Source organism: Bos indicus, chromosome 29 (assembly GCF_029378745.1).
Source record: "Bos indicus isolate NIAB-ARS_2022 breed Sahiwal x Tharparkar chromosome 29, NIAB-ARS_B.indTharparkar_mat_pri_1.0, whole genome shotgun sequence".
Taxonomy (NCBI): domain Eukaryota; kingdom Metazoa; phylum Chordata; class Mammalia; order Artiodactyla; family Bovidae; genus Bos; species Bos indicus.
The window spans coordinates 17,976,022-17,993,558 of NC_091788.1; the positions used below are offsets into that span (position 1 = coordinate 17,976,022).

General features: G+C 40.1%; 1 protein-coding gene across 2 annotated transcripts in view; it reads left to right on the top strand.

Annotated features, from left to right (window-relative positions):
- The window catches only part of GAB2 (GRB2 associated binding protein 2), a 181,108-nt gene that overhangs the window by 38,830 nt on the left and 124,741 nt on the right, over positions 1-17,537 (top strand). The window contains exon 1 of one of the 2 annotated variants that reach the window (XM_070782997.1): positions 1,023-14,273. The exons of the other annotated variant lie outside the window; for it this stretch is intronic. Within the exon in view, the coding sequence (XP_070639098.1) occupies positions 14,253-14,273 (21 nt within the window). The 5' untranslated portion in view covers positions 1,023-14,252. Of the gene's footprint in view, positions 1-1,022; positions 14,274-17,537 lie in introns of those variants that run through there. 2 annotated transcript variants of the gene reach the window in all.

A 17,537-nucleotide genomic window follows, 5' to 3' on the forward strand; every position in this document is an offset into this window, starting at 1 on the left:
AAGTTTCAGATCCTAGAGTTTTAGCAACCAAAAGAAGCTATAGGCCATGTTAGCTGATCAGAGGTACATTTTTGGCTATTCCATTACATTTTAGATTTAAATTTTGTTACACTAAGTTGTGGCTCAAAAGTAGTAGAGACACATACTTAACTATCAAGTTCATACACACTGCAAGCTCAACCAGTTAATGGGCAACAGAACCCAATGTTAAAAGCAGAGGTGACTAAGTTTCTACTGCAGTGAGTGCCAGTGATTAAAAGAATCAATTGGAGACCAAAAGGGATGATGAATTTTCCTGGCCTCAGGGATGTTCACCTGACTCTGAAGATGATCTTTTAGAGCCTGAAGTTGAAGATGAAAACTTACACAATTTATTATTTTTCTACTTTTCTGTTGTTATTCTGTATGTTGTTCAGTTGTTAAGTTGTGTCCGACTCTTTGCAACCCCATGAACTGCAGCACACCAGGCTTCCCTGTCCTTCACTATCTCCCTAAGTTTGCTCAAACTCATGTCCATTGAGTTAGTGATGCCATAGAACCATCTCTTCCTCTTGCCGCCTTCTCCTCCTGCCATCAGTCTTTCCCGGCATTAGGGTCTTTATCAGTGAGTCAGCTGTTCGCATCAGGTGGCCAAAATATTGGAGCTTCAGCTTCAGCATCAGTCCCTCCAATGAATATTCAGGACTGATTTCCTTTAGGATGGACTGGTTGGATCTCCTTGCAGCCTAAGGGACTCTCAAGAGTCTTCTCCAACACCACAGTTCAAAAGCATCAGTTCTTCAGCACTCAGCCTTCTTTATGGTCCAACTCTCACATCCATACATGACTACTAGAAAAGCCATAGCTTTGACTATACAAATCTTTGTCAGCAAAGTGGTGTCTCTGCTTTTTAATATGCTATCTAGGTTTGTCATAACTTGTATTCTGTATAGTTCCTTATATAGTACATACTATATAGTATACATATAGTATATAGTATATATATACTATATAATAGTATAGTATAGTATACTATATACTATTATATAGTATACATGTAGTATAGTATACTATATACTATTATATAGTAGACATATAGTAGTCCCCCATTATGCATGGGAGAATATGTTTCAAGGTCCCCAGTGGATACCTGAGATTGTGGCTAGTACCAAATTGTATATTTACTGTCTTTTCCTATACATATACCACTGTGTATGTATACACAGTTTATAACCTTGACACAGTAAGAGATTAACAACAATAATAATATAATAGAACAATGATAATATACTGTAATAAAAGTTATGCAGATGTCATCTCTCTCTCAAAATATCTTATTGTACTGTACTTACCCTTCTTCTTGTGATGATGTGAGATGGAAAAATGAGATGAAGTGAAGTGAGGTGAATGACACAGGTGTTGTGACAAAGCATTAGGCCACTGTTGACCTTATGACAATATATCAGGAAGAGGATCATTTGCTTTGTGGGATCCTGAGTCATCGAGCCATGACAGCGTCAATGATTGAATCTCAGAAGATGTTGTCAATGGTTGCAGATTCCAAACAGGACAGAGATTTCATCATGCTACTCAGAACGGTGCATAATTTAAAACTTATGGGGTGCTTATTTCTGGAATTTTCATTTAATATTTCTGGACCACAGTTGACTACAGGTAACAGAAACCCCAAAAAGTGAAACTGCGGATAAGGGGAAACTACCATGTTCATTGAAATACCACCTTCTATTTGAGTCCATTGTTGCTTCTCTTACTTACTTTGTACAAATAATTAGGGAAATTCCTGCTTTTTATAGTATACTTTGTTCCAGTTTTTATTAAAGTGTGACTACCTTTATAGCAATCTGTATACATTTAGTTGAGATTATAGCGTGCTTTCTAATCACCAGTACTATATATCAATGACTTCTAGGCATATGTGATTTAGCTGTAGAGTCAGTTTTTAGTAGAATTTCTGGGTCAAAGTATATGTGGATTTTCGCTGTCAAATTAAGAGAAGTGATGAAAATCATGAGAGAACTGAATGGGCTCATTTTTTGTGTGTGTATCTTTTAAGGTAACTTTGGGGGGGCCTAGAATAATATGCATAAAGTCCTTGGTTTGAGAATTTGAGGTGACAAAATTCTTTTGAATATCTTTCTGGAGAGCAAGCCTATCATAGAGCAGTTGGAAATTAATTATATCAATGAGCAATTTTAATCTGTTGATTGGCCAGACAAACACTATTCCTTAGTAGCAGGATAAATTACTCCTTATTCCTCACTTTGTGCTACTCTGTCTTCACACTCACAATATTCTTTTGGAGACCTTATCTTCTGTGCCAGTCTGATTTCCACATAAGAATTCTGTTTGTTTTTTTTTACATCCAACAGCTAGTATTTGTGTTATAACATCTGTGCACCAAATCTGTATAAGCACTGTTCTAGGAACTTAGTAAATGTTGGAATCTAATTGAGTTTATATTGTGAGTATATTAAAGCTTTTGCACCATTTTATAGTTTAGAAAACATTTTTATATTTGTTCTCCCGTTTGATCTTAGAATCAACTCTGGGAGTTGAGAAAAATCAAACCCAGAGAAACTGTGTCTGGTGTAGAGTCACACACCAGCTAATGACTGGACATCCAGACTGTACTCTGCCAGTCAGTGGCTGAACGTCCACTTACACATGATGCCTGGAGAGGGAGGGGTCATCATTCTTGGCTGAGCAGTTCAGACCCGCCTTGAAACGAGAAAGGGAAATGTTTCTTGATAACTTATTTTTAGGTGAGGGCTCCTGTCCCCCCGAGGCTTTATCCCCTCAGTCTGGGTGGCGGTTGCATTCCTCAGGGGAGTGAGAGGATGATGAGTAGCTGTTAGTTGGCTTGCCTCACCCAGATTCCATTCCTACCTCCCAAGACTTTCCCTGTTTCCCCTCAGCTCTTCAGTAAGTCAATCCCAGTCTTTGGCTGGACTTGACTTTTTGGTTTGAGGAATACCCCTCCCATCTCTGTCTTCCTCCTTGAGCTTTGGATAGGAGCCCTTTAATTGCTGTTGACTGAAGAACTGGAGGCCAGCCCCTGCATACCGGGAATGCCAGTGGCTTTGTTAGCTGAGGAGGGCACTGCATTAGCACTGCCCTCTAAATCCCAGAGCAGGTGGAGGAAATCTAATTAGCACTGAGTAAGCCAAGGCCCCCTTGGGGAATTTCTGATAAAGGTCAGTACAAAAGAAGAAGGAACACCAATAGAGAGAGTTTTCCTAATGGGAACTTTCTGAAATGGACTGGCATCCAATAAGCTGAATTCTAGTCTTTGCTTCTAGTGGTTTTTTGATCACTGGTGAGAGTCCCTCTACTTACCTGAGGTTTCATTTTTCTTGTCTGCTGTCTATTCCTTTGCAAAACAAATACTTGTTTTGTAATAGTATCAAGCTGCTATCACCTGGGAAGCTTTTCCCAACATTTGTATATCCAAGTCTTACTCTATCTTAGTAGATATGAGATGAATGTGTCTAGTTTGGGAAAAGTTTTCCAGAAAAATTTGAGAATATCCTTGGGTTATGCTCTTTGGAGAACTCAGCCACACACACCTCACTTGAGGCCTAGTACAGTGTTTCCTCTGCACGCAGCAGTTGCTCAGTAAATACGCCTGAAAAGGGCTTGTCCTAGGCTATCCAGTGAGGAATTAGATACACTTCCAGTTGGGAAAACACATTTGAACTGTGACAAACAGAATTTTACAAAATGGTCGTCGTTCAGTCACTCAGTTGTGTCTGACTCTTTGCGACCCCATGGGCTGCAGCACGCCAGGCTGCCCTGTCCTTCACCATCTCCCAGAGCTTGCTCCAACTTGTGTCCGTTGAGTCAGTAATGCCATCCAGCCATCTCATCCTTTGGTGTCCCCTTCTCCTCCTGCCCTCAATCTTTCCCAGAATCAGGATCTTTTTGAATGAGTTGGCTCTTCACATCAAGGTGGCCAGAGTATTGGAGCTTCAGCGTCAGCCTCAGCCCTTCCAATGAATATTCAGGGTTGACTTCCTTTAGGATCGACTGGTTTGATCTCCTTGCTGTCCAAGAGACTCTCAAGAGTCTTCTGGGGTAGAAAGCAATTAACAAGTGGTGAAGTCAGTAGTGAGCTGTAAGCAGCATTGTTGAACATGAAATAGTAGCATTCGTTGTATTCAGTGCAGTTAATCTCGTGAAATTTTTAAGTTAAATTTATGGATACTTTGCTGTAATTTTAAGAGAATTTCATCTTGGATTGTGGTTGAAAGACTTGGACCTAGACAAGGATCTCTATTGGAATAAATAGGGTCCTAGGGGAATGAGTGTCAAGAATTAATATGGAAAAGACATTGGGAATGTAGGTTCTGGTCATTACCCAAGCTACTTGAGCAAATCACGTTTCCCCTGCAACTTCATATGCTGCTGTTTTCTTGTCCTGAATGTCCTCTGCCTGACTTTGCCCCCCCATGTGTGCTTGGTAAGGCTTGACTTAAATGTCCCTTCTATAGCATCTATCTGATTCTGGAATACAGTTGCTGCTGCTGCTGCTAAGTCACTTCAGTTGTGTCTGACTCTTGCGACCCCATAGACGGCAGCCCACCAGGCTCCCCCATCCCTGGGATTCTCCAGGCAAGAATGCTGGAGTGGGTTGCCATTTCCTTCTCCAGTGCATGAAAGTGAAAGGTGAAAATGAAGTCGCTCAGTCGTGTCCGACTCTTCGCAACCCCATGGACTGCAGCCTACCAGGTTCCTCCATCCATGGGATTTTCCAGGCAAGAGTACTGGCGTGGGGTGCCATTGCCTTCTCCACTGAAATACAGTAACTGCTTGTAAATAACCTGTTAAGTGGTTGAGAACTTTCCCTCAGGTCTCCAGGTACTTTTTCTGGGCTCTTCTTTCTACCTCTCCATCAATAGTTTTTATAGTTATAACTATAGTCTCCATTTGTAGTTTTTGAAAAAATACCTGTTTCTCTTCTGCTGGAATACAGACATTGTTTCCTTCATCTGTGTATTCCCAGCACTTAACCTAGTGCCTGGTACATAAGAGGTGCTTCATAAATGTTGGAGTGAATAGGCGTTTTTTAAAGGGGTGTACAATAGATGATTCAATAAAACACTTACTGAACACTTAGAGTGGGGTGCCATTGCCTTCTCCGACAACAGATGATTCAATAAAACACTTAATGAACACTTATTATATACCAGGTATGTGGTTGATGCTGGGATAGATACACATATGTGTGAGAGCAATATTTTCCTTTGAGGAGCTTACGGATTAAAAAGCTGAAGCGTAAAACACATAGAGGTGCTGACAAAGCCATCTGAGTTAGTATCTAGCTGTTATGTGTGGATAATGTGTAACTTCCCATTTCTCTGTTTGAATATTGGTCACTAAAACCAGACAGGAAGCATGTCTCTCCATCGTGATTGATTTTCTCAGTAATAAGTGATAAACTTTGTTTCTGATGTGATGGTGTAGTGGTCCAAAGCAGATTAATTTGAGGGGACAGAAGGAGCCTTGCCCTTTTTAAATCTACTAAGAGGTTGTATAAAATCTCCCATTATGATAATGGACTCGTCGATTTCTACTTGCAGTGATCACAGCTCTTGCTTTATATATTTTGAAGCCATGTTTTAGAATTATGTATCTTCCTGGACCTTTGAACCTCCTATCTGTGTAAAGTTAACCTTTTGTCTTAATATCTCCTTGCTTGATAGTCATTTAGTTGCACCAGCATTCTTCTGCATAGTATACATGCCTCAAGCAATTTTTATTTTTTCCATCCTGTGACTTTGAGCCTACCACTGCTCTTATATTTCAGGTGTATCTTTTTTTTTCTTAATTTTTTTTTGACCCCACAAGTGTGGCATATAGGATCTTGGTTCCCCAACAAGAAATGGAACCTGTGTCCCCTGCATTGGAAGCATTGAGTCTTAACCACTGGACTGCCAGGGAAGTCCCTTTTAAGAACAATGTATAACTGGATTATGTTTTATATAGTCTGACAGTCTTTGTCTTTCAAGTCAGGAGTTTCATTAATTCACGTTTGTTATGGTTAATACGTTAAGACAGTTTTTGTCTTTTAATTGGTGAGTTTAACGGATTTACATTTATTGTGATTATGGAAATATTTAGATTTATTTCAACCATCTAGGGTTGTGATATGTGTTCTTGTCTTTTGGATTGAGTATTTTACTTTAATTTTCCTCATTTTATTTTTACTCCTCTACTAATTTGGAAGCTATACTCTGTTTAATGATTAGAAGTTATCTTACATATTCTGTTATTCATACTTGTAAAATTCTTAAATGTGATTGACAGTATGTTCACATGGTTTTAATATCAAATATTCAAAAAGTGTACTATGAAGAATCTCCCTTTTATCCTCCTGTGTCCATATGCTCAATTCCAATTCCCCAATATATATATATGCCTATAATAAATATATATTAGGCTGCTATATTCTAATACAAATTATTAGATACAAGTATATAAGTATTCTGTTTAACTATTTTATACAGGTAGTAATAAAGCACAACTTTCTATGTACTTAGCTTGTTCTACTTAGTATATCCTGATACTCTTTCCATATTGATACATGGGTTTACTTCCCCACTATCTATGTGCACACACACGCACATGTATTTAATGTGCTGTGCTTAGTTGCTCAGTCATATCTGACTCTTTGCTCAGTCATATCTGACCCCAGGGACTGTGGCCTGCCAAGGCTCCTCTGTCCATGGGGATTCTCCAGGCAAGAATACTGGAGTGAGTTGCCATGCCCTCCTCCAAGGATCTTCCCAACCCAGGGACCGAACTCAGATCTCCCACATTACAGATGGATTCTTTAACATCTAAGCTACCAGGGAAGCCCAAAAATACTGGAGTGGATAGCCTATCCTTTCTCCAGTAGATCTTCCCGACCCAAGAGTCGAACTGGGGTCTCTTGCATTGCAGGCGGATTCTTTACCAGCTGAGCTATTAGGGAAGCCCCCTTTTCTTTTTTTTTTTTTATAGTCAGGTGGTATTTCATCAATTGAAGGAACCATAACTAAATGTTTATTGATGGACAGTTACATTGTTTTCTATCTTCTTCTTTAAGTAAATCTACAAAATGTACCTATATCATTATGCACATGTATTAGTCTGTCTCTAGATCAAATTTCTAGAAAAGAATCTTGTAGTTAAAATATCTGTACTGTTGTAATTTAGATATGTTTTATGTAATTTTCCCGCATTACCTTCCAGAGGGTTTGGATCTGTTTACACTCCCACAGCAATATATGAGAGTGCGTTTCCACAGTCTTACCAGCATAGTTGTCAAAGTTCTGGATTTTTGCCAGTCTCATGGGTAGAAAATAGAATTTCAGTATAGTTTCAATTTGTATTCCTTTTGTATGTCATCACTGATCATCTTTTCACCTGTTTAAAAAATCATTTGTGTTTCCTTTGCTATGAGCAATCTGTCACATACCTTGCTCATTTTCTCCAGTTCTTGGTCTCATTGATTTGTAGAAGCTCTTTATTTCAGAGATTGGCCTTTTATAGTGGGAATCGCAAATGTTAGCACAATGTTTATTACTTCTAACACAGCTTAACATTTGTTCTCTGGTTTTGCCTATACATGTATGTGTTAGCATGCTTTGGGTATGCATGCTCCTACACATACTTGTTTGTATTGCCATGTAAGATTTATAGATTTTTGTGTAGTCACTTTAATCATCTTTTTTTTTTATGGCTTCTAGGCATCTTTGTAATAAAAAGTTATAAAAGAAATGTACTACATTTTATTCTGTTGCTTTCATAGTTTCTTTTTATGTTACATTTAAATCTCTGATCACTTGGAATTTATCTTGATCTGTGCTTAGGACAGATTCAAATTTGTCAGTCTCATTTAAATCTTAAATGCCGTCTCATATCTTTTTTCCCTGGTAGCTCAGACAGTAAAGAGTCTACCTGCAAAGTGGGAGAACCAGGTTCAGACCCTCAGTCAGGAAGATCCCCTGGAAAAGGAAATGGCCACCCACTCCAGTATTCTTGCTTGGGAAATCCCATGGACAGAGGAGCCTGGCGGACTGCAGTCCGTGGGGTCGCAAAGAGTTGGACACGACTGAGCACTAATGCTTACCTGTTTCCCAGAATTTGAGATGTCACCTCTATCATAAACTAAGTATTTTACACATTAGTACCCATTTGTGAATTTATAATACATTAAATTCCAATCATTTGTCTATCTGTATATATGACCATGCACTTTGTTTTAATTAATGAGGCTTTATAGTATATTTTTATCATATGGTTGCTTAAGTCTCTCCTTCCTGCTATTCTGTCTTTCTGTATGAGTCTTACACTTACCCTTTCCTATTTAAAAGTCAGTATTTTTACTCAGTTTTAATTTTTATAAATCCATTTAGTGAGAACTGATTTCTTTATCCGCATATAAATTTTAATTTGATTGGTCTAAAGTGAACATCTTTACCTTCTATGTTAGTTTCCCATCATTACTGTATGAAATAACTACAAATTCGTTGGGTTAAGACCACAGAAATGTAATCTCTCACAATTTGGAGGCCCAGAAGTCCAAAATCAAAGTGTCATAGGGTGTACTCCCTCAGAAGACTCTAGGGGAGAATCTTTTCCATGCCTCTCTAAGCTTATGGTGGCTCCAGGTTTTCTTTTTTTTTGGCTTGTAATAATATTCACAGGTTCCAGGGATTAAAACGTGCACATGTTTTTTGGAGAGCCACCATTTTTCTAAATTATATAAGAAACCTAGAAAAACTCCAGTCATTCCTCCCAACTTATGCTGTCGTTACCCAGTATTTTAGTTTTAACTTCTTTATTACTTTACAGATTAAGTAGTAATCTTATTTCCTACTGGCAGAATTCAGATTTCCCACGTATTTATCAGTGTTTTTGCCCATCTTTGTTTCCTTTCACGTGAGACCTTCCATCTGGGATTGTTTTTCTTCTTCCTAAAATATATCCTTTAAAACTGACTTCAATGAGGGTTTGTCTGTGGCAATCACGGTTTTTGTCTGAAAATAGCTTTATTTTGCTTTCATTGTTGAAAGTTTAACTAGCTATACACTTATGCATTGATAGTTAATATTTTTAATATTTTTACAAAGCGTTTGTAGGCTCACAGCAAAATTGAGGGGAAATTACAGAGATTTCGAATATACCCCCTGCCTGTATACATGCGTGCGCCGTGCTCAGTTGCTCAGTTGTCCGACTCTTTGTGACCCCTTGGACTGCAGCCCGCCAGGCTCTTCTGTCCATAGCAATTCTCCAGGCAAGAATACTGCAGTGGGTTGCCATGCCTCGTCCAGGGGATCTTCCCAACCCAGGTCTCCTGCATTGCAGGCAGATTCTTTACCATCTGAGCCACCAGGGAAATCCCATAGCCTCCTCACTATCCACATTCTCTGCCACAGTGGTACATGTGTTAAAACTGATGAAACTACATCGACAGGTCATAATCACCCAGAGTCCACGGTTGACATTATGGTTGTACATTCTGTGGGTTTGCACAGATGTATAACGGCATGTATCCATCCTTATAGTATCATACAGAGTATTTTTCACTGCTGTAAAAGACCTCTGTGCTTTGCCTGTTCATCCTTTCCCCTTGACAACCATTGATACTTTTATTGTTACCATAATTTTGTCTCTTCCAGAATGTTACACAGTATGTCGCCATTTCAGGTTGGCTTCTTTCATTTAGTAATATGCATTTAATATTCCTTCATATCTTTTTATGGCTTGATCATGTATTTTTTTAATTGGATTATATTTGACATACAAATTTAAGGTATACCCCATACTGATTTGATACTTGTATTTTCTTTGTGATTGCCACAGTAGCATTAGTTAATACCTTTTATCATGTAGCATAATTATTTCTTCTAGTGTTGGGACTAATTCATGTATCTTTTTCGTGCTGAATCATATTTTACTGTCTGAATGTACCACAGTTTATCCATTCACATACTGATAGACATCTTGGTTGCTTCCAGGTTTTAGTAATTATGAATAAAGCTGCTCTAAGTATCAATGCGCAAGTTTTTATGTGGACATAAGTTTTCAGCTTCATGAGTAAATGTAGCAGGAGCATAATTGCTGAATCATAAACTAAGAGCATGTTTAGTTTTTGAAGAAGCTATCAAGTTTTCCAAAATAGCTGTACCATTTTGCATTCCCACCAGCAGTGAATGAGAGTTCCTATTGGTACCATCTCCTCACCAACATTTAGTGTTGTCAGTGTTCTGGATTTGGGCCAGTGGCACCCCACTCCAGTACTCTTGCCTGGAAAATCCCATGGATGGAGGAGCCTGGTAGGCTGCAGTCCAAGGGGTCACGAAGAGTCGGACACGACTGAAGCGACTTAGCAGTAGCAGCAGTATATATGTAGAGATATCTCATTGTTTTAATTTGCATTTCCCTAATGACATATGGGAGAAGGCAATGGCACCCCACTCCAGTACTGTTGCCCAGAAAATCCCATGGATGGAGGAGCCTGGTAGGCTAAGGGGTTGCTAAGAGTCAGACACGACTGAGCGACTTCACTTTCACGCATTGGAGAAGGAAATGGCAACGCACTCCAGTGTTCTTGCCTGGAGAATCCCATGGACCGAGAAGCCTGGTGGGCTGCAGTCCATGGGGTCGCACAGAGTCGGACACGACTGAGCGACTTGGCAGCAGTGACATATGATGCGGAGCATCTTGTCATAGCTTACCTGCCATCTGTGTGTCTTCTTTAGTGAGGTCTTGCATTCTTTGTATATTTTAGATGGCAGTGCATTATCAGATCTCTGTTTTACACAAATTTCTCCCAGTCTGTGGCTTGTCTCCTCGTTCTCTTGACAGTTATTTTTTCTTAATACATTGGAAATATTTTTCTGTGGTCTTCTAGATCTTACTTTTGCTGTTGAGAAGCCAATTGATGGTCTAATTGCTCTTCTTTTGTGGATGATCTCTCTCTCCTTCTCTTTTAATATCTTTTTTTGTCTTTGGTGTTCTTAAATTTCATCATAATATGTTGTTTTTTATTTATCCTTTTTGACATTTGTTGAGCTTGCTGGATCTGAAGTTCGGTGTTCTTTCAGTTATTCTGGAAAAATTCTCAGCCATTAGCTGTTTGAATAATGCCTTTCTCCATTCTTTCTAATTTTACTTGAACTTCAGTGTAAAGAGTAGATACATGTTAGACTCCTCTAGCACTATCATCCATTAAACTCTGATTTTTTTTTTATCTTCATTTCTTGGTCACGTTCGATGGAATTTCTTGGGATTGCTCTTCTAATTTACTAATCAATTCTTTAGATGTATCTAATCTGCTGTTTAACCTGGCCATTGACTTTTTAATTTCAACTATAACTTTCATTTCTGGAAGTTCTGTTTGGTATGTTTTCAAATGTGCATGGTTCTTTTTCAGTACTCTGTTGTTCCTCACTAGTTTTTTTCCAGTCTTTCTCTTAAATCTTAAGATATAAAAATCATAGACATTTCATATTTTGTCTCTAGTTTCAATATCTGAAGGCTTTGAGGATCTTATTTTGCTCTGTTTTTCTTGGCTGTCCCTCATGTGGCTTATTTTGGGATGTGTGGGTTTTGTTTTGCTTTTGTTTTAAGATCTAATGTTCCTTAGGACTTTTATCTGTGGGAATTATTTGAGGCCTGGGTAAAACCTTTATCCTGCTAGAAAGGATGAGGAGTTGCTTTTGCCAATATCTTTGAAAATATTGCTAAGTGGACTATTTGTAGATCTTCACTTAAGGTTGCATGAATTTGATCACAAATCTTCATCAGAGCCAGCTTTTGGTTATGGATTCTTAGGAGAGACATTTCTCCTCTTCTGGTTGAGACAGGATAGCTTCTTTGTGGTCCTTTCAGTGCTGTGGATTTGTTTATGCTTCGTCTCTATATTGAGGGTATAGTCCATTGGCATCCCAAATTAAAAGGAGATTTCATATAAGACTGCTTCACCTAAGGTGGGCTCCGGACTTTATCTTCAGTTGCCCATACCATAAGTGATCGTTGCAGTGGTCACTAGTGTTTGTTACATAGCCACAGGGCAAAAGCTGGCTGTAGTGTTCTCTTTCCTTCCAGGATTTCTGCTTTCATTTAATTATTTGTTATTATGAAAAGGTATACAATATAAATTTAACCATGTAAACAGTCTTTAAGTATGCAGTTCAGTGGCATTAGATAATTCACAGTGTTATTAGATACCACAGTGGTGGTAATATCACAGTGGTGGTAGATATCACAGTGGTGATCACCACCACCATCCGTCTCCATAACATTTTCATCTTCCCAAGCTGAAATTCTGTGCCCATTAAACAATAACACTCCATTACCTCCAGCCCCCAGCAACTGCCATTCTAGTTTTGGTCTCTGATTTTAACTATTCTAGTTACCTCATATAAGTGCAATCACAGAAAATTTGCACTGTCTCTGGCTTATTTCACATAGTATAATGTCTTTAGCATGTGTCAGAACTTCCTTTTTTCAGGCTGGATAGTAATCCATCATATGCATAAGATAGATGCATTTTGTTTATCCTTTATTTATTAACAGACATCTGGGTTGTTTCCACCTGCTTTTCATCTCATTTAATTTTTGCTCTGTGCAGATTCCTTTAATTTTCATTCCCTCAAGTATTCTTGACAGCTCAGCATGATGCATTTTTATTTTTTTAATTAACAAATATTTCTTTCGCTGCACCAGGTCTTAGTTGTGGCAGTTGGGTTCTAGGTCCCCAGCCAGGGATCAAACCCAGGCCCCATGCCTTGGGAGCATGGAGTCCTAGCCACTGGACCAGGGAAGTGCCAATGATGCACTTTTAAAACTAATTTTTAGGACTATTTATCTAGCTTTTTAAATTGTTTTCTTGGGAAGATCTTCCAGAATATCTACATTACCTTACCACTAAAAATCAAAGTCTCTTACCTTCTGTATGAAGCCCAGAAGACAAGTGCAGAGAACGCATTTTATATTCTTCCTTTTGGACACTAGAAAGAGAAGATTCTCAGATATACGATGAATATGTAGCTTTGTATGTTTTAATTCTTTCTTTGTATGTTTTAATTCTTTCCTTGAGGTCTGTTAGATAATATTTGTGACATGTCTGTGAGAAAACCTTTAGAATATCATAAGAGAACTCATTTCTGTCTTGCAGGGTTTGACATTTTTAGCATGCTGTTGGTGCCAACCGCCACCCACCCCTGCAGCCTCAGTATCCAGTAGGCACATTTGAAACTTGTTCAGAGATCTCAAATCGTAGACTGCTTGAACTGAAAGGGTCTAATCCTAACCCCTCTCCCCTGTACCACGGTGCCTTAAAGATGAGTTGGCCAAGGTTAAGCGACTGACTCGGGGTTATAGGAGGAGTCAGTGACAGCTAGGACCTTGGTTTCCTAGCTTCTATCCCAATGTGTTTTGTATTCCTGTGTCTTTTCTCTCTTTGGGGAGACAGGCTTAAGATACATTAATGAGTTCTGACCTTGGTCTTTTGAAAAGTTGCTATGGATATTGATGAAGATAGTCTGACACTGATGCATGGATCAGAGTAGAGGCAGAAACCCTTATCTAATTAACTTATTGAAAACCATATTGAGTTGGCCTTTCATCTCTTACTCCTTCTCTGCCTTCCCTATTGGTGGAGTCTTTTTAGATAATAGATTAGAGCTGGAAGAGCTCTTGCAATCATTCGATCTAATCCCAAATTGCCTACCGGGACATTTTGGGATCCTCTGAGAGTTTTACTGTTCTTTATAGATAAGGAAACTGAAACCTAAAAGACGCAAATGATTTCCCCCAAGGTTATGCAAGATGTTCATAGCACAGCCAGAGCTGTAGCCAAGTCTCCTGATGGCTGTTCTAGTGAAAGATTTCCATGACATGAACGTATACACTTGGCTCCTAGTCTTCAGCTAAGCTCCACCTCCACGGCCTCTGTTTTAAAATTATGAAAAGTCCTATATGAGGGTGGTTTGCCTTTGAGAATAATCCAGAACCTGAAGGGTTAATGGAAATTGAATGGGAAAGTGGCAGCCTTTTTCTCCTCTCTCAACTGGGGAGCTGCTGGGCTGTTTCACTCGAACTGCATGTGTTCCATTATGGTATAATGATGTAATTACCCGGAATGCTGCTGCTAGAGTAGCGCTGGAGAGGCAGCATTAAGGAACAGACTAGCCCCAGCTCTCTCCTAAGAGCCATTTCAGCCCACTTCAGTCTATTAGATTGAAGATGCTGGAAAGCGAATGGCTTCGGCAGAGAAAAAGGTCAGGTTTAAAAGCTTTTCTGGGCATGGTATTTATTGTTGCTTTTCTGACCTTCAGAAAAGTCCCCTGTGTGTTTGTCCTTGATTCTTGTCTTTCCCATTAATGCTTGCTTGAAAAAGCTGGATTGCTGGCCAGCCAGGTCTTTGGCAGAGATGGTTTTCTGTGTGGTGTAATTTGAGAAGGTGGAGCACCCTGTCTAGATCACCAGTCCTTTTGCCTTTCATACCACCATTATAGCGTCAGAAGTATTTTTGATTCTGGAATAATTTAGTTTTCAGTATTTACACACACACACACACATCACTTCTACAAATAGATCTAAACAGTTTATGAGGTAATAATTTGAAATATAGAAAGATAAGAAGTAGGGCCTAGTACCTTAGTCACTTAACCTTTATGTGCATCTCTTTTGAAACCTATGGCCTGCCACCTGATTAAAAGGACATAATCATGGTCTGTGGAGCATGGTAGACCCTTCCAAAACTTTTCCTCTTTGAGGGAACAGTCATTTTTTCATAATATCAGGCACCTGTTAGACCCAGGGCACTGAGCTAGAGTGTACAGTGGGACATACAAAGCTCGAAGATGCCAGCGTCTACTGTCCGGGAACTTTACCAGTTTGTTAATTTGATGAACACAAAGGAAAACATTGGTTAGAATGGTAGAAAAGTGGCTTTCATATAGGTTGTAGGAAGGCACAAGAAAGTTTGGTTTACCTCCTGCTGTGTGTGTCTGATTCTCTGCGACCCGATGGACTGTAGCCTGCCAGGCTCCTCTGTCCATTGGATTCTCCACGCAAGAATACTGGAGTGGCTTGCCACGTCCTCCTCCAGGGCATCTCCCTGGCCTAGGGGTTGAACCCGAGTCTCTTGTGTCTGCTCCATCGATAGGCGGGTTCTTAACCATTAGTGCCGCTAGAAGCCCAGTGGTTCTCAAAGTGCTGTCCCTGCATTGGTGCGATCAGCATCACATAGCCAGGCTCCTCTGTCCATGGGATTCTCCAGGCAAGGTTACTGGAGTGGGTTGTCATGCCCTTCTCCTAGGAACCAACTAGACAGATTCTCAGGCCCTAGGAAAATCTACTGAATCATCAGTTCTACATGTTGGGGCCTGCAGTCTGTTCTACAAAATCCTCTAATGCAATCCAATCTCTGGGATCTTGCCTGGTGACCTGAGGTGGAGCTGATGTAATAATAAGAGAAATACAGTGCACAATAAATGTAATGTGCTTGAATCATCCCCAAACTACCCCCCAACCCCCGCCATTCATTGGAAAAATTGCCTTCCATGAAACCAGTCCCTATTGCCAAAAAGGTTAGGGGGGGCCACTGATGCACACTGAAGTGTAAGAACCGCTGGCTTATTTTGTGACTTGAAAATATAAAATCCCTTTACAGATGTCACTAGCTGTGGGCAGGTATTTGGATAAATTAAAACTAATTCTCGGTTACACTAGCCACATCATAAGTGCTCAGAAGACACGTGGCTAGCAACTACCATACTGGACAGTACAGATATAAACATTTCTATCATCACAAAAATTGAGTAATGCTTGGCTCAGAACAATGTTCTTCAAAGTTCAGCATGAATCAGATCACTTGGAGGACTTAGTAAAACACATATTGCAAGACCCCATTGAATGGGTTTCTGATTTAGTAGGTCCAGGGTCATCATCAAGAAATAGCAAGTATCACAAGTTCTCAGGTGACACTAAGTACTACTGGTCCAGGGAGCACACTTTGAGAACCATTAATCCAGAGTAAGGATTCTAAAATCTGTAAATCTCCTAAAACTGAAGGCAAGAAACATTGTATATCCACATAATGAAGGTTACAGGATACAGAGCTCATCTGGTTTTCAAGTAGGTCAGCAGATCAGTCAGGAAAACTTTTAGCAGCAGTTAACAGAAAATCTGAGTAATAGTGACTTAAATCACAAGGACATTGGTGTTCGTTTAGCAGAGTGAGAGGCAGGAAGTGTCAGGGTTCTTTCAGTGGCTCAAGTATGTCACCAAGAAAGTTAGGCGCTTTCCCTCCTCAAAAACCCCTTATGGAGTTGGGTTTTGATGTTGTTGTTGTTGTTTTGGTCAGAACTAGGTTACAGGCCCGCCTTTGGGCCACTCCTGGCAAAGGGGAATGGGTTTGCATAATTGCTTTAGACTAACTGGGATTCGACTTCTGGGGCTGAATGGGAGGAGGTTTACCTTCCCTGGGACCATAGTGTCTCATAGCAGTTTTGTGGACAAAACATTAGTTTTATAGCAGCAATAAGGAGAGAAATGACTCTAGGGTTGATAGGGATCTGCATCTGTCCCAGTGAATGACCTGAAAAAGGATTAGGGACATCTGGCCTGCATCTTCTCAGCTCGTCACATGCTTCCAGCTTGCTAGACAAGTAGGACCTGGACTTTCTCAGCTGTGAAGGTCTGCTTGGCTCTGTCCTCTCAGAGCTTATGACAGACCTGTGAAGCAGTTCTGCTCACGATGGGAGTGAGGTGGGGTAGAATTTAAGGACCAGATCTGAACCTCTAAAAGTTGACATCATGTCAGCCTGAAAGCTAGTCCCCCTCTGCCTTTGGCCCCCAATTTTAAAAAGGGCTCTTGCTCAAAATCTGTTCCTTTGACCGAGTCCCTGCCTTGTACCCTGAGTCTTTAGAAAGTCCTGTTTTTCTTTTTTTCTCAGTAGTTCTCTTACAACTAGAGACCTGTCCAGAATTTTGGATTCTGCCTCCAGATGTCCAGATTCCTGTCTACATGGATCCCTGGATCCGTGCTTGCCCCTTCCCATCAGAATGTCGCAGACACCCTGTTTTGCCCAGTAGAGAGATTGTATGTCTAAAAATGTACAGTTTGAGTCTTCCATGTAGAAATGGTAAGTGAAGCACTGAGAGTTAATGAGATCACTGGAGGAGAAGATCCAAGGGAAAACACAGAGAGCACCCACCCCAGCCTACTGAGTCAAAATAAAGGTGTGGTCATCGATGTTTTTATCTGTAAACTCCACAAATCAGTGGACCTACCATTCACGCACAAATCAGCACACATCAGCAGACTTAATAGTGTTGGTTACGGTCCTGGGAATCCAGAATGGTGCCCGATGAGAGGGATGACGGCCGCTGAGCTGGCAGGCCTCTCCCTGTGTGTGTCCCCCGTCCCCACCCCCGAGCAGTTCTGTTTTTGTTTTTATATGTCATGGTTCTGCAGGAAACTTTCTATGTAGAAATAAAGGGTTCTACTTCTTTAAAAAGGGGGTGGGGGGGGGTCA